The 18,647-nt window shown below is 40.3% G+C and overlaps 1 protein-coding gene across 1 annotated transcript in view; it reads right to left on the reverse strand.

The window, feature by feature from the left end:
* DNAH11 (dynein axonemal heavy chain 11) overlaps positions 1–18,647 on the reverse strand; it is a 344,761-nt gene that overhangs the window by 88,913 nt on the left and 237,201 nt on the right. The window contains exon 63 of the mRNA XM_070470248.1: positions 16,671–16,841. Coding sequence (XP_070326349.1) covers positions 16,671–16,841 — 171 coding nt within the window. The remainder of the gene's footprint in view (positions 1–16,670; positions 16,842–18,647) is intronic.

Here is an 18,647-nt window from a genome sequence, read left to right on the forward strand (position 1 = left end):
TCAGAATTCTGTCAGCTGCAGCATTCAACATCTGGTTTGTTACTGCATCTATCTGGCTTCAAGTGAAAGGGACTTCACCCTCTATACACACCCACAGCAACCCAAACAAGATGAGTGTGAATTTAGACTCCAGGAAGTATGGCAGGACAACAGAAATGTATTCACCCAATGGAGTAATCACCCCACATCAGCAATACTAAAATGCACTCTTTTGCTCAGGCATTTCATCTTTTTCTATAGATCGACACTAGAGAGAGATGACTTCTCTGTCTGGGGTGGCTTCATGGAGTGTATTCAGTCCCCGGGCGCTCCATCAGCCTGTGGTTGCCCAGCAACCTTGACTCAGCCTCTCCTCTGAGAGGGAACTGTCTTCAGTGTGACAGTGAAAAGAGTAAAAGTGTTAGCTGCTCAGTCGTGTTTGATTCTTTTCGACCCCATGGACTGTAGCCCCCCTCTGTCCATGGAATTGTCCAGGCAAGATTACTGGAGTGGCTTTTCTTTCTTAACTTCTAATTAATACCAACAATTTGAAACAACTGGAGGCTTAAGATAACATTAATTTTTAAAGCTGTAAGGAGTAACAAAAGGTACACATACAGATCTTGTATCTGAGTTCAATAGTTTGCATTGCTTGAGCACCTACTGTGTACATAGCACAGTGCAGGGGATGAAAGCTAGTCTCCCCTTTTTAATGGCCACTTTAACCTACTCGGTTGGCCAAAAAGCTCATTTGAGTTTTTCTATGTTACAAAAAAAAACCTGAAGGAAATTTTTGGCCAACCCAATAGTAGGCAAAACAAAGCAGGTAACTCACACTAAAGAATATCACGCTGCTACTGCTGCTAAGTCACTTCAGTCGTGTCCGACTCTGTGCGACCCCATCCCTGGGATTCTCCAGGCAAGAACACTGGAGTGGGTTGCCATTTCCTTCTCCAATGCATAAAAGTGAAAAGTGAAAGTGAAGTTATATCATAAATACTGTAAAATACTTTGAGACTTAAAATTTTAGAAACAAAGTTTACGATATTTGCTTTACAGTGTTATGTTCAAATAGGCAGGTATTTGTATGACTACACAGAAAATTTTTTCATCAAAAAAGTCTAATGGTTACAATATGATTATCACTCTCACAGTAAGTTTTAACCTAAGTTTACACTGGGGAAAATAATCCTCAATTCATATATATCTTTTTAATCCACTCTTCTTTGCAGAATTCCTTGAAGGAATACACAGAAAAGAATATTAGTTCAGAAACCAAGAGTAAAGGGGGAGTCCAAAGTCAGCCTAGCAAGTCAGTATCTAATTGCTTCATTAAAGAGTGCAACATGCTGTCAGTCAAGATGGAGCTTAAAAAAAGAGTGGGGGAGGAAAGAGGCTCCCTTCTTAAGAAGCTTTTATTAGAGAGAAGCAGGCTGGAAGGAAGCACACGCCCTGAGCCAAGCTAGACGAATCCTAACACTGAATGCCAGTCCTCTGGGAACTGATCACAAGGAGTATTTCAAAGGATAAAAGGGAACTTCCTGATGAGGTAAGACTGCCAGTTAACAGAACAAGTGATATTTGTAAGGTTCTAAGTGTTTACAAAATTTACTCATATACATTTGCTCTGCTCCTTGCCTCGCTTAACTCTTCCAGGAGTTCTGCAAAGTAGGTCTCTCCCTCCCTCTTTTTTGCTTAGGGATACTGAGTTGTAATTCCATGTACTTGTCTGTCTATAAACTGCTAGGTCAGATTAATGAGTGGAGTACAAATGCCTCCTTGAACTTGGCCATGTCTTCATTTGTCTGCCCAGCAGATGATGGCTTTGGATGGAAACAATTTTGGGCAACAGTTTTACCTGTACCCTCAAGGTCACATATGCCCACTGTCCCTGTCCTTTCAGTTACCACCCCTTGCCATCCTCCAAACTCACGGCCCCACTGCAGCACTTCCTGACACGGTTCCCAGAGCTCTCGGCCTCCTAGTCTTATTTGGGTCAAATGCTCCTGCTTTCTCCCTCTAGCTGCTTGTCTCAACCCAAACCCAGCTCTCCCCTAGGACACAGCCTCTCAACCCCAGGCTGTGTATTAGAATCACATGAGAGCTTTCAAAGCTACCAATACCACCCCATCTCTAATGATTCAGCTTCAACTGGCATCAGTATGTTTCAAAAGTTCACTCCCACATGATTTTAAATATGAAGCTGGAGTCCAAGAACCACTGCCCTAGGGTCTCAATTTCCTTGAGGGCTTTCTCAAGTAGACTGTCCATTTTCTTAGTATTCCCATTGCCGAAAAAGCACGTGGGGCTAACAGTGGTCACTCTTCTCACTCCCCTGCACATCGTCCCAAGACCCCACAGCTCTTCTATCCTTAGGTAAAAAGTGACACATTTGAGGCTCATGGAGTCCAGCCATACACTCCTCTACGTGTCCCCGTCATCCTAAAGCCTTAGCTATTGGTCCTTCTCACTTTCCAAGTTTGGCTGCCGACCTGTGACAACCTCAGTGCTCATGGACATGTCGAATCCACTCTCCAGCCTTGACATCCTTCATGTGAAAGCTCTGCATTTCCTTTCCACTCTAGCATTCTGAAGGAAGAGGCAGGGGGAGAGGAAAATACCAGAACCAGCTGGGACAAGCAGACGACACCCCATCCCTTGCCTCCCTTGCACGTCCTCCACACTCAAAAATGCTGATATGTTTTGGCAGGGTACTATACTATCTCCTTTTTATAATTAATTAAAAATTTGGGGGGGCAAGTCACAGCATGTGGAATCTTGGTTCCCTGACTAGGGACTGAACCTATGCCCCCTGCAGTGGAAACTCGGTCTTAAACCACTGGGCCACCAGGGAAGTCTGCCTGCCTCCTTCTTTAGATGAGAGATGCTGTTCCAGACCTTATAATAATCTGAAATTATTTCATTATTGAGACCTAAATTTCTAATACCCAATTCTTTAACCATGATTATCTACACCTCTTCTCATACCTCTGAATATAATATTTGCTCTTACCAACAGTATTGACATGAGGTCCTTTATCCACCACATATTTTTCATTGTGGCAAAACAACTGTATTATAAAATTTGTCATCTTAATCGTTTTGAAGTGTACAGTTATAGTAATACTACTCCAGTAATAGTAAGTACATTCACACTGTTGTGCAATCACCATTACAATCCATCTCCAAAATTTTTTCACCTTCCCAAGCTGAAACCCATACTCATTAAACAATAACTCCCATTATTCACCCCCTCCAGCCCCTGGCAACTACCATGATACTTTCTTTTTCTGCGAGACTGACTATTCGAGGTACGTCATGTAAGTGGAATCACATAATATTTGTCCTTTTATGACTGATTTATTTCCCTTGGCATAACATCTGTGAGATTCATCCATGTTGCAATGTGTCAGAATTTCCTTCCTTTTTAAGACTGAATAATATGCCACTGTATGTATATGCCACATTTTCTTTATCCATCCATCTGTTGATGGACATCTGGATTTTTTCCACCTTTTGCTATTTCTGAAAAAGGCTGTTGTGAACAAATGTAGACTTACCTGAGTTCTTGCTTTTATTTTCTTTGGCTAGTAGATTCCCCAGCCAGGTTGGATTATATGGTAGGATTATATGGTAATTCTATTGAGAAACTGTACCATATATTTAACGACTAACTTTCAACTAAACTCACATCTCTGCCAAACCTAAAATAGAATCTTCCATTCCTTAATTGTTCTGACTGTCACATTAATTTCCCTGCCTTCTTTTCCTTCTGGCTTATCTGCCTACCAACCTGTATACCCTGGCTGAAGTAACACACTCTTGTCCTCTCCTTTTGGTCCCAGACTGAGTATTGCTGATGAAAGCTTTATTACTGTGACTACAAATTTATCTTTTCCAAATTCTACTTTGGCTTCTCAAAGTTGTGTGGCAAGACTTTAACATCTATTCTCTGATTGCCTTCAATGGATACTTTTTGATGTTTTTGCCATTCTCCTTGCAAACATTCTCCTCATTTCAATTTTCTTATCTTTGGCTGATTAGCACTGCAATTTCCTGCTTCCTGAAGAGAAGAGAGACCAGCAGCTACAACTTTCTATCAGCATCTCTGCTCTCCTATGTCCCCTTTTCTCCAATTTAGTTCGAGTCTGGCTTCTTCTACCTGAAAGTCATTCCCCTTTCCTCTATTCTTATCCCTTCTTCCCAGTTCCTGATGGATCAGACCTCTTCCCTGTTTTATCATCAGTAATCCCTTTTCCATTCCTTCTCTGGAAGACTAGAAACATGTTCTAGTTTTACTCATACAAAAAAAAGAAAGAAAGAAAGAAATGAAACCCTTCACTTAGCTTCATGTCTCAACCAGGCGCTTCTGTTTATCCCCTTTTCTTCAAAGCAAATTCCTACAAGAACAGCCTGTCTTTTCTGCCTACTTCCTGTATAACCAGTGCAATCTGCTTCTGGCTCGTTACACCCTTGGGGTCACAAAAGACTTGCACACTTCCAAGTATGATGACACTTTCAGTTTCTAGCTATTCTCTCACTTGTCTCTATGGCTTTGGCATCACTGATCATCCCCATCTTTATACTCTTACCTCCTATGATACCACTGTTGCCTTGGGCTTCTCCAGTCTCTGACTGCACCTTCTTCATCTTCCTCAACTTCCTACTTACATGTCAGCACTGACTCAGCTCACTTCACTCTAAACATCCTTCCTACGTGATCTTACCACGTGTGTAGTTTCAAGAACTATCTACACATCAGTGACTCCCAAATCCCACTCTCACCCCGTAATGCTCTTGTCCAGTTCTCTACTGGTTATTGACACTTGAATGTTTTAGAGCCACTTCAAAACCAACCTCTGCATTGTTTCCCCTAAAATGATTTTAATCTGAGGGAATGGCACCTGCATATATTTACTTTCTCCCCATCAACCCTTACATTGTTGCAGCAGCCTCCCTCCTCTGGAATCACTCTCCTGCTTGTCACATCCACTGTCATCACTTTGTTCAATTCACTGCCTTCTGGGCTATCACTCTTAATTGGTAACAAGAGTCTCTTTCCCCTCCAAGTCACTGCTTTTTCGGTGGTCAGTGTGAGCTTTTCAAATGGATAATACTGATCATGTCATAGACCCGCTTAAAATCCTTCAATGACTGCCCATGCCTAGGATTAATTTCACATTTCTTTTCTCAGCTTATTACATGGGGGTTATAATATGGCCCCTCACTGATTCTGTAATGTTTATCTATAATTTCTTATTTATAACTGTACAGTTCATCTACATTTTAAGTTATTTAACATTCTAGTACTTAAATCATTTGGAACTCTTTTTATTTCCCATGAAAACATAAAGGAGAGCCCTAACTATATTTCAGCCCAAACAGTTGGTGAGTTGTGCTATCACCATTTATTGAATAATCTATACTTCTCCTACTGATCTGAAATACACATTTAAGCATACATTTATTCTAAACTATGTACTGATAGGCTGGTAGTTTGTCAAAGACTAAATACAGAGTTACAACTCAGAAAATTCCACTCCTAGGTATATGTCAAAGAGAAATAAAATGTGTCCACACATAAAAACTTGTGCATGAATAATTCAACTGTTTATAGCCACATTATTCATAATAATAAAAAAGTAGAAACAAGTCAAATGACCATCAATGGATGAATGGATAAATGAAATGTGATATATCCACATTTATATTCAAATAATAAGGAATATTATTCAGTCATAGAAAGGGATAAAATACTGATACATGTTATGTCATGGATAAATCTTAAAAACATGCTAAGTGAAAGAAGTCGGTCATAAAATATCACATATGTTCATTCATATGAAATGTTCAGAACAGGCAAATTTATAGATACATGAAATAGATTAATGGTTATCTATGCCCAGTAAGGATTGGGGGATTGTGGGTGACAGACAATGGGTATGGGGTTTACATTGAGAATGGTGAAAATGCTCTAGAATTGACTGTGATGAGAGCTGCACAATTGTGTGAATACACTAAACACCACTGAATTGTATCCTTTAAATGGATGAATCATAAGGTGTATAAATTATCTCTCAATGAAAAAAAAATACTGAACATCTACAATGTTCCAGGCACCTTTCTAGGATTGAGTAGTGAACAAAATACACAGAATACTTGCCTCCAAGGATCTTACATTTTTTCTGCGGGAGAGGAAAGATGTTAACCATAACAAAGCAATGTATTAGCAAGTAATAAATGCTATAGTGGAAAAAATAGAGTAGAATGAGGTATGCTGAGGGATAAAGGTTGTAATCACATCTAGGAATTTGTAGTATTCTTGCCTTGAGACACCCATGCACAGTACGAAAAGGTGAAAAGATATGACACCGGAAGAGCAGCATGCCAGGTTGGTAGGTGTCCAATATGCTACTGGGAAAAAGTGGAGAAATAACTCCAAAAAGAATGAAGAGGCTGAGCCAAGGTGTAAATAATGCCCAGATGTGGATGTACCCGGTGGTGAAAGTAATGTGTCTGATCCTGTAAAGAATGATATTGCATAGGAATCTGGAATGTTAGGTTCATGAATCAAGGTAAATTAGTGGTCAAACAGGAGAAGGCAAGAGAGAACACTGACATTTTAGCAATCAGTGAACTAAAATGGATGGGAACGGGCAAATTTAATTCAGATGACAATTATATTTACTACTGTGGGCAGGGATCCCTTAGAAGGAATGGAGCAGCTCTCAAAAACAACAAGAGTCTGAAACAGTGTGTGCTTAGTCGTTCAGTCATGTCCTACTCTTTGCGACCCTGTGGGTTGTAGCTCATCAGGCTCTTCTGTCTATGGGATTCTCCAGGCAAGAATACTGGAGTGGGTTGTCATTTCCTCCTCCAGACGATCTTCCCAACCCAGGGATTGAACCCAGATCTCCTGCATTGCAGGTGGATCCTTTATCGAGTAAATATTTATATAGTAAATATTATTTAAAAGTCACAGCAAAGGCATATCAGCATTTGGGTGTAATATCAAAAAGGACAAATAATCTCAGTTTGTTTCCAAGATAAACCATTCAACAACATCACAGTAATCCACTTCTATTTCCCAACTACTAATGCCAAAGAAACTGAAGTCCGATGGTTCTATGAAGACTTCCAAGACCTTCTAGAACTAATATCCAAAAAAGATGTCCTTTTCATCACAGGGTATTGGAATGCAAAATAGAAAGTCAAGTGTTACCTGGAATAATAGGCAAATTTGGCATTGGAATACAAAGTGAAGCAGGGCAAAGGCTAATAGAGTTTTGCCAAGAGAACACACTGGTCATAGCAAACACCCTCTTCCAACAACATAAGAGATAACTCTATGCACGGACATCACCAGATGGTCAATACAAAAATCAGACTGATTATATTCTTTGCAGCCAAAGATGGAGAAGCTCAATACAGTCAGCAAAAACAAGACCAGGAGCCGACTGTGGCTCAGATTGTGAACTCCTTATTGCCAAATTGAGACTTAAATTGAAGAAAGTAGGGAAAACCAATAGACCATTCAGGTATTACCTAAATCAAATCCCTTACAATTCCCAGTGGAAGTGACAAATAGATTCAAGGGATTAGATCTGATAGACAAGAGTACCTGAAGAACTATGGACAGAGGTTCATAGCATTGTATAGGAGGCATGACCAAAACCATCCCCAAGAAAAAGAAATGCTAGAAGACAAAATGGTTGTCTGAGGAAGTCTTACATATAGCTGAGAAAAGAAGAGACACAAAAGGCAAAGGAGAAAGGGAAAGATATATCCAACTGAATGCAGAGTTTCAGAGAACAGCAAAGAGCAATAAGAAGGCCTTCTTAAGTGAACAATTCAAAGAAACAGAGGAAACCAATAGAATGGGAAAGACTAGAGATCTTTTCAAGAAAATTGGAGATACCAAGGGAACATTTCATGCAAGTATGGGCACGATAAAGGACAGAAACAGTACGGACCTAACAGAAGCAGAAGAGATTAAGAAGAGGTGGCAAGAATACACAGAAGAACAATACAAAAAAGGTCTTAAAGACCCAGATTACCATGAATGTGTGATCACTCACCTAGAGCCAGACACCCTGAAGCGTGAAGTCAAGTGGACTTTAGGAAGCATCAGTACGAACAAAGCTAGTGGAGGTGATGGAATTCCAGCTGAGCTAATTCAAATCCTAAGAGATGATGATGTGAAAGTGCTGCACTCAATATGCCAGCAAATTAGGAATACTTAGCAGTGGCCACAGGATTCAAAAAGGTCAGTGTTCATTCCAGTCCAAAATAAGGGCAATGCCATGTTCAAACTACTATACAATTGCACTCATTTCACAAGCTAGCAAGATGATGCTCAAAATCCTTCAAGCTAGGCTTCAATAGTACATGAACCAAGAACTTCCAGATGTACAAGCTGGATTTAGAAAAGGCAGAGGAAACAGAGATCAAATTGCCAACATCCTCTGGATAACAGAAAAAGGAAGGGAATTCCAGAAAAACATCTACTTCTGCTTCATTGACTATGCTAAAGCTTTTGGCTGTGTGGATCACAAGAAACTGTGGGAAATTCTTCAAGAGTTGGGAATACCAGAACACCTTATCTGCTTCCTGTCTGAACAAAGAGCCAGTTGATGGAAGTGAGTAGGGCAACTATGTCCCACGTGAAAACACTTCAAGACAGAGGAAATAGCTAGTGCAAAGGGCCTGAAGCTGGAGCACATGTGGTAAATTCATGGAAGATGGCCCGGTGTGACCAGAGAAGATGAGTTAGGAAAGGAATAACAAAGAGTGAGTTACAGGGAGATATAGTAGGTCCCCTACACATGAATGAGTTCTATTTTGAGAGCACATTCATTAGTCCAGTTGGTCCCTAAGCCCAACAAAGTTAGCCTATCTACCCAACTAACACAATTGGCTGGGTAGCACTGTACTATAATAGGTTTATAATACTTTTCACACAAATGATACATTAAAAAAAACACACACAGAAGAAAACATTTTCAATCTTACAGTACCTTGAAAAAGTATAGTAGTACAGTCTAACAACTGGCATACAGGGGCTGGCATCAAGTGAACAGGAAAGAAGAGTTATTGACTGGAGGATGGAGAAGAGGTGGGAGATGGTAGAGCTGAACGACTGTCAGCAATAGGAGATAGAGAGCAAGCTGCATGCCTGACGCTGATGGAACAAATGTACATTCACATCTTCGAAAGTTTGCAAGTTGAAGGTTCGTATGTAAGGGACTTACTGTAATGGAGCCAGATCACTAAGGGTTTTATAAGCATCTGCAGGGTTTCTAGCTTTTGCTCTAAGTGCAGTGGGAAGTCAACGGAGGGATTTTAGGGAAAAAAATTACCTAATCTGACTTGCAACATATCACACTGGCTGATATGTTGAGATAGGGTTTGGAGAGAGGCAACAAATATAGAAGCAAGGAAACCAGTTAGATAGTTTTCACAGTAATTAAAGAGGAAGCTGATGGCTTGGCTCAGGATGGAAGCAGTGAAGGTGGTGAAAAGTGGTCAGATTCTGAATATATTTTAAAGGTTCAGCCCACAGAATTTCCTAGATAGATTGGATGTGGGTGTCAGAAAAAGGCTGACATCAAAGTGACTCCAGAGTCTTTTAGCCTGAGCTGATACAAGGATAGACCTACCATTAAACAATTCGGGAACACTTGAGTAGAAGTTTTATGGGGAAGATCAGGAATTCAGTTTGGATGTTCTACATTTGAGACATCTTTCAGACACAGAAGGGAAGATGCCATTGTCTGGCTGCAGATATACATTTGGGAGTTAGTGGGGTCCAGGTGACATTTAAAGCCATGAACCTAGCGAAGAAGCAGCTCAAAGACTGAAGTGTAGGTCATTTCAACATGAAGAGATTGGGGCGGGGGTGTGTGTGCCTAGTCGCTCAGTTATGTCTGACTCTCTGTGACCCCATGGACTGCAGCCCACCAGGCTCCTCTGTCCACGGGGATTCTCCAGGCAAGAACACCCTCCTCCAGGGGCTCTTCCCAACCCAGAGATCGAACCCGGGTCTCCCGCACTGCGGGCGGATTCTTTACCGTCTGAGCCACTGGGGCAGGGTGGGGAAGAAAAAAATCAAGGAGTCTGAGAAAAACTGACAGTGGGGTCATGTGGAAAGTGAAGGGAGGGTGATTCAAGGGAATCAAGTATTGATGGAAGGATGGAGTGATCCACTGCATCAAATTCAGTCAAGTACGATGAGAATGAAAAACAAACCACTCAACTTAGCAATGTGAAGGCAAAATCTGATAATGGACATTTTGGTGGTGTGGTGGGGATGAACGTCTGTCTGGAGTGACTTAGAAATACGGAGGGAGGATGTCAAGACAGTGAATATCCATTCCTCTTCTGAAGTGATGATCGTAAATGAGAGCAGAGAAATTAAGGAGTAGCTTGAGGGGCAGGGAGAGTTGCGAGAAATGTGCAGATATATTTGTTCTTAATGGGAGAAATAACTACGTGTTTGAGTGCTAGTGGGAATGATGTAGTAATGAATGAGTCCAGACAGAAAAATTGATGATGACAGAAAGGGGAGAATTTGTCTTGAATTGTCCTCAAGGAAAGAAAAGGGGATGGAAACTAGTACATAACCCAAATGGTTGGCCTTGAATAGAAGTATCAGGAGGGAAGATGGTGTACTAGTAGAAATGTTAGGAGGTGATAGATGCAGTTGCATTTACACATCATCATATATTAAATATATCAAATATCTCTGCATCCTTAAATGACTCTGACCTCTATTCTAGTTTTCTATTTCCCTTGAAGACTCACGTTGTTGTAATTACTTTAGCTTTAGAATATATTTTAATATTGTGAAGTCCAAGTGCCCTCTTAATGTTTGATTCAAAAATTACATCGGTGGTATTGAAAATATATTCTTCCAGAACACTTTAGAATCATTGGGTCAAGTTAAAATATAACTCCTCTTGAAATTCTGACTTTGAGTTAAATTTGTTTATTATATTTTGGAGTTTTGACACATTTAGAATACACAGTCTTCATTTCTAGGAACACATTAAGGATTGTGGACTTATAAGAGTTCTCTCTAAGGCTACCTTAAATATGTACACAGGTTGTTAATAAATGATATGCTTAGCTTAGAGATTTTTTAAAAGGACACAAATAGTAGTCATTTGTTGATTGGCTAATTTATAAACTGTCAAAATCCCCAGGATACCCAAGTCAAAATGACAAGCCAGACACACTCAGGGGAGTAAGGAGCTCTAGCAAATACCCCATATACTGTGGAGCAGGATGAGGAGCTGCTTCTTGGAAAGGCAGGATGAGGCAACACTGATGAGGAAAAATTCATGAAAAAAACATTAGTATGAAGAAACAATTTCAGCTCCTCTTGAACCCTGGCACATGTTCATATAGATGTGATTATCTTTCCACTTTGCTGTGACTGAATCTAGAAGAAGTATAAAATAAGTAGCTCAAATGGCATCACCAACTTGATGGACATGAGTTTGAGCAAGCTGGGAGTTGTTGATGGACAGGGAATCATGGCATACTACAGTCCATGGGGTCACAAAGAGTCGGACATGACTGAACGACTGAACTGAGAAATTAGAAACCTCTATTCTATAGGAAAAACATTTTTTAGGTTTTATATAGCATTTTCTGCCAGGGGTCTTACAGACAGAAAAGTCTCTTTCAAAGGATGTCATTTACATAACTTGAAATCTCTTTCTTCCTTTAGCATACAGCTCTGCCCAGAGATGAGTGAGAATAAGCTGGTCATGTTTGAGGATCTATTTCTCAGCTAGCCTGGTGCCTGTGTACTCAAGAGACAAGCAGAGAGCATTGGGATGCCTGAAAATAGACATGGAGTCCTGAGAATTGTGGGCCCATAGAGAAACACAGGCCTGTAGTTAAAAATAAGTGTTTTTCTTAACATACAGCATCAGAAAATTATCATTTTTGCGTTAGCTATATGTTTAGAGAGTTTAGACAGTTTGGATAAGCCAATTAATCTTACTCTTCACAACAAAATTTTATCTCCATGGAATTCCATATTTGGAATTTTAAGTAAATGGGAAAATACAAGTAGATGGGAAACTTCCCAGAAACACACACACTAAATGATGTGATTTCCTCTTGTTTTTAGATGCTGATTTTTGTCCAACTGTTTTGTGACCCCATGGACTGTGGCCCACCAGGCTCCTCTGTCCATGGGATTTCCCAGGCAAGAACACTGAAGTGGGTTGCCATTTCCTCCTCCAGCGATCCTTCTGACCCAGAGATTAAACTCATGTCTCCTGAATTGGAAGGCAAATTCTTTACCACTCAGTCATCAGGGAAGCCCAAATGATGCGATATGAGCAATTAAACATCAAATTTAAAACTTAAATTTGAGAAGGCAACTTTTCAATTTAAAAAATGTAAAGTGACTGATAGTATCGATAGCATGAACTTAGGCTATTACATGATTCAAAGAGTTGGACACCACTGAGCGACTGAACTGAACTGAAGGGCTAGATATGTAAATGAAGAACCTGCTTTAATCAACCGAGATACCACAGTTCAGTACAGTTGTTCAGTCATGTCTGAAACTTTGCAACCCCATGGAGTGCAGCACGCCAGGCATCCCTGTCCATCATCAACTCCCAAAGCTTACACAATCTCATGTCCATTACGAGTCGCTGATGCCATCCAACCATCTCATCCTCTGTCGTCCCCTTCTCCTCCCGCCTTCAATCTTTCCCAGCATCAGGGTCTTTTCAAATGAGTCAGTTCTTAACATCAGGTGGCCAAAGTATTGGAGTTTCACCTTCAGCATCAGTCCTTCCAATGAATATTCAGGACTGATTTCTTTTAGGATGGACTGGCTGGATCTCCTTGCAGTCCAAGGGACCCTCAAGGGTCTTCTCCAACACCACAGTTCAAAAGCATCAATTCTTTGGCACTCAGCTTTCTTTATAGTCCAACTCTCATCCATACATGACTACTGGAAAAACCATAGCTTTGACTATATGGACCTTTGTTGGTAATGCCTCTGCTTTTTAATATGCTATCTAGGTTGGTCATAACTTTTATTCCAAGGAGCAGGTGTCTTTTAATTTCATGCCTGCAGTCACCATCTGCAGTGATTTTGGAGCCCAAAAAATAAAGTCTCACTGTTTCCATTGCTTCCCCATCTATTTCCCATGAAGTGATGGGACCAGATGCCATGATCATAGTTTTCTGAATGTTGAGTTTTAAGCCAACTTTGTCACTCTCCTCTTTCACTTTCATCAAGAGGCTCTTTAGCTCTTCTTCACTTTCTGCCATAAGGGTAGTATCATCTGCATATCTGAGGTTATTGATATTTCTCCCGGCAATCTTGATTCCAGTTTGTGCTTCATCCAGTCCAGTATTTCTCATCATGCATATAAGTTAAATGAGCAGGGTGACATATACAGCCATGACGTATTCCTCTCCCGATTTGGAACCAGTCTGTTGTTCCATGTCCAGTTCTAACTATTGCTTCTTGACCTGCATACAGATTTCTCAGGAGGCAAGTCTTGGAGGGCACAAACAAAACCTTGTGTGCACCAGGACCCAGGAGAGAGGAGCAGTGACCCCACAAGAGACTGACCCAGACTTGCCCCTGAGTATCCAGAAGTCTCTGGCAGAGGTGTGGGTACAGCAGTGCATGCATGGGACCTTTTGAAGGAAGTGGCCATTATCTTCATAACTTCCACCATAGTTTGGCCTCAGGTCAAATATTAGGAAGGGAAAACAACCCTGCCCATCAACAGAAAATGGGATTAAAGATTTACTGAGAATGGCACCTCCCCCCTCAACAGAGAAACACCCAAGTTCCCCCTCAGTCAATCTCTCCCATCAGGAAGCTTCCATAAGCCTTTTATTCTTCTCCATCAGAGGGCAGACAGAATGAAAACCACAATCACAGAAAACTAACCAATCTGATCACATGGACCACAGCCTTGTCCAACTCAAGGAAACTATGAGCCATGCCGTGTAGGGCTACCCAAGACAGACAGGTCATGGTGTAGAGTTCTGACAAAACGTGGTCAACTGGAGAAGGGAATGGCACACCACTTCAGGATTCTTGCCTTGAGAACCCCATGAACAGTATGAAAAGGCAAAAAGTCAGGACACTGAAAGATACACTCCTCAGGCCAGTAGGTGCCCAATATGCTACTGGAGAGCAGTGGAGAAATAACTCCAAAAAGAATGAAAAGATGGAGCCAAAGCAAAAACAACAACCAGTTGTGGATGTGACTGGTGATGGAAGTAAAGTCTGATGCTGTAAAAGCAATACTACAAAGGAACCTGGGATGTTAGGTCCATGAATCAAGGCAAATTGGAAGTGGTCAAACAGGAGATGGCTAGAGTGAACATCAAAATTTTAGGAATCAGAAAACTAAAATGGACTGGAATGGTGAATTTAACTCAGATGACCATTATATCTACTACTGTGGGCAAGAATCCCTTAGAAGAAATGGAGGAGCCATCATAGTCAACAAGAGAGTCTGAAATGCAGTACTTGGATGCAATCTCAAAAATGACAGAGTGATCTCTGTTTCCAAGGCAAACCATTCAATATCACAGTAATCCAAGTCTATGCCCTGACCAGTAATGCTGAAAAAACTGAAGTTGAGCAGTTCCATGAAGACCTACAAGACCTTTTAGAACTAACCCCTGCAAAAAGATGTCCTTTTCATTATAGGGGACTGGAATGTAAAAGTAGGAAGTCAAGAAACACCTGGAGTAACAGGCAAATTTGGCCTTTGAATACAGAATGAAGCAGGGCAAAGGCTAATAGAGTTTTGCCAAGAGAACACACTGGTCACAGCAAACACCCTCTTCCAACAACACAAGAGAAGACTCTACACATGGACATCACCAGACGGTCAATACAAAAATCAGATTGATTATATTCTTTGCAGCAAAGACGGAAAAGCTCTATACAGCCAGCAAAAACAAGACTGGGAGCTGACTGTGGCTCAGATCATGATCTCCTTATTGCCAAATTCAGACTTAAACTGAAGAAAGTAGGGAAAACCACTAGACCATTCAGGTATGACCTAAATCAAATCCCTTACGATTATACAGTGGAAGTCAAATAGATTCAAGGAATTTTAGATCAGATAGACAGAATGTCTGAAGAACTATTGACGGTGGTTTGTGACACTGTATAGGAGGCAGGGATAAGACCATCCCCAAGAAAATGAAAAGCAAAAAGGCAAAATGGTTGTCTGAGGAGGCCTTACAAATAGCTGTGAATAGAAGAGAAGCGAAAAGCAAAGAAGAAAAGGGAAGATACACCCATTTGAATGCAGAGTTCCAAGGAACAGCAAGGAGAGATAAGAAAGCCTTCCTCAGTGATCAGTGCAAAGAAACAGAGGAAACAATAGAATGGGAAAGACTAGAGATCTCTTCAAGAAAATTAGAGATACCAAAGGAACATTTCATGCAAAGGTGGGCACAATAAAGGACAGAAATGCTATGGACCTAACAGAAGAAGAAGATATTAAGAAGAGGTGGCAAGAATACACAGAAGAACAACACAAAAAAGATCTTTATGACTCAAATAATCATGATGGTGTGATCACTTACCTAGAGCCAGACATTCTGGAATATGAAGTCAAGTGGGCCTTAGGAAGCATCATGATGAACAAAGCTAGTGGAGTTGATGGAATTTCAGTTGAGCTATTTCAAATCCTAAGAGATGATGCTGTGAAAGTGCTACAATCAATATGCCAGCAAATGTGGAAAACTCAGCAGTGGCCACAGGACTGGAAAAGTTCAGTTTTCTTTCCAATCCCAAAGAAAGGCAGGGCCAAAGAATGCTCAAACTGCTGCACAATTGCACTCATCTCACACACTAGCAGAGTAATGTCAAAATTCTCCAAGCTAGGCTTCAGGAATACGTGAACTGTGAACTTCCAGATGTTCAAGCTGGATTTAGAAAAGCCAGAGGAACCAGAGATCAAATTGCCAACAATCGCTGGATTATTGATAAAGCAAGGGAGTTCCAGAAAAACATCTATTTCTGCTTTATTGACTATGCCAAAGCCTTTGACTGTGTGGATCACAACAAACTATGGAGATAACACAATGCAGCATAGAAAACAGTGGCCTGGAAAGCAGTGGTCTGGCTTCCTATCTTTTGTGACCTTACCAAGTCATTTATACTTCCCTGCCTCAGTTTCTCCTTTACACAAGGATAACCTTAAACTAGACGATCTGAAATCTCCCCAATTTATGCTTTCATTTTGCTTATGGGTGAATTTTCAGATTCAAAGTAAGCTCTTTTTATACTTAACACACAAAGTGTTACACTTTTCATCTGAAAGTAGTCATTAAAAAAATCTTTAATAACCTGTGATATTTGTAACAAAAAAGTTTCACCCTGTATGCGCACATGATATTCCAAATTTGATTTCAGTTAACGGTTTTGTTAAAAGCAGTTTTCCAACTATACCCCTATAGGTCATACACATAATTTTTCTATTTTCCACCTCCCTGTTGAAACTATCGTTAAAACAAGAAAACTGCAACACACAAGAAAGACGTCCTTCAATACTAGAATTTCCAGTCATTTGAGATTACAGAGGTACAAAAATGTCTGGAACACACACTGTTTTTGTTACCGAAATTTCAGTGTGACGCTTCCAAATGTGGCCCAGGTTAGGGACTGAGCTTACCTTCTCTTGAAGAAAGGGAACCCACATGCAGTCCACCAGTTCCTGGCGATACTGGTGTGTAAAGGATCCAACATAAGACACATATGCTGCCGTAAGGAGAACATCTCCACAGAGTGTCTTCTCTTGAGCTTCGAAGGATTTAATAGACTGGCCCCAGCGAATCTTCTCTGACTGAAATATATGATGATTCTGATGTAACTGCAAAGTGAGGAGCAACTCAAGAAGCATTTAGGGTAATTACTTTATACCTCGGTTTAAGTCTAGGGCACCCTGCACAGCCTTGATAAGGAACAGAACATGACTGGGTGGTGTAACTACGCTGGCCATTCATTCATGTGGACCCATTATTACGAAGGCACTCTCGTTCTCTCGTCAGTGAAGTTTATGGAAATACAACATTAGATCTTTAACATCTCCTTTTTGTTGGATGCCCTAACTCTTCAGTTAGGCTTGAGGTTCTTCTTAAAAGGCTGATGGCCACTCTCCTGTCCCTCTTTGAGTACAGGACCAAGAGCTGTGGCCAAGTCTGAGTGATGTTAGGATTTTTGTGGCAGCTTGGCTGTTCACCACCATTTTTGCTTTTCAGCAATGGTACTACACCTCCCCCAGCAAACATCATCTTAAACATGCCAGCCATGGGTGAATTATAGAAAAAGGAAAGTGACAAACACTAGCTGTGTTCATTATTTAAAATATAAAGCTTAAAAGAGCCATCTTACTAGAATTCTATTAATTAAAGAACAGTGCCGATAGTTACTAAATGTGGGTTATTTCTGCAATATAATTGCTCAATCAGTGGAAGAGCTTACAGCCCATGTAAAAAGGTGGAAACCAGAAGGATGTCACTAGCTTTGAAGACAGTATGCTCAAAGGATGCTGTTCAACTCCTTCTATCTACATGACTAGACATTTAAAATCTGATTTCCAGGTTAAGTATGTAGAGCCCTTAATATTGGATTTGAATAAAACTGTAATAAATATCTATGGTTGACTGAACTGCAGGACACTTCACTAATTCATTTGGTTTCAATGCATGCTAAAATTTAATACCACATTCTAAGAATATGTAAATTAATAGGAACTGGAGAAATAAAACCAGCAAAATGTTGGTAAAAACAATGAAGAACCCTGTGGGAGAATTCAGCTTTTTTCAAGAAAGAGGGGAGACCACAGAATGCAAATATAATTTATGTCAGAGCAAATTGCAATACTAGCTCCCTGCAAGCCATCACAATACCCTCAGCACTGAGGTAATGAAACTAGCAGGTGACAATGGTTATGAAATCTATTTTAAGATAGTCTGCTTTGCTCGATAAAGATCACTCCAAGTTAGCTCTATAATTAAACACTAGGCAACTTCAACTCCCTTGCCTTCTTTATAGAATTCATTAATTTCCTTCCTCAGCTATAGATAATATATCCATTAATTTTGAAGAAGAATCTCTCATTTGCCTTCCCTCTAACTTTGTTGTCTTTGGTTAGTAAATGATAAACAATAAAGGGCACCCACCTCATTCTCCAAAACAGCTTTGAAACTTGAAGATTTACTAAACGCAGACTTATCGGCGATTGAAATCGTCAATAATTTCACTATACCACCCACGCAACATAAATCATTACTGACACTGGCTAACAAGGGTTTAAGAATTGGAACATGTCCTGTAATAAATTTCTAGACAGTTAAAAATCACTATAATTTTATTCTAATGCATTATAGATTGCCTGTAATGTCATCCTGGCTGGGGTGACCCATTTCTAATTTTGAACAGCTGTTAGCTCTGGAGTTAGTTAATGATTAAATATAAATTGCCTGATTTATTAGTCTGAATGGTTGAGACCATAGCTTCCAGGTCAATGCTATATAGACAAAATCATCAGTCTTGGTGTTTTTCAGAAGTTAACTGTCTCCTGTTCTAGTCAGAAAGAATTTATCCTCAAAGGAAAAGGTCTGACATCTTCAATTAATCTTTTAAAAAT

This window comes from Odocoileus virginianus, chromosome 1, assembly GCF_023699985.2.
Source record: "Odocoileus virginianus isolate 20LAN1187 ecotype Illinois chromosome 1, Ovbor_1.2, whole genome shotgun sequence".
NCBI classification, from domain to species: Eukaryota; Metazoa; Chordata; class Mammalia; order Artiodactyla; family Cervidae; genus Odocoileus; species Odocoileus virginianus.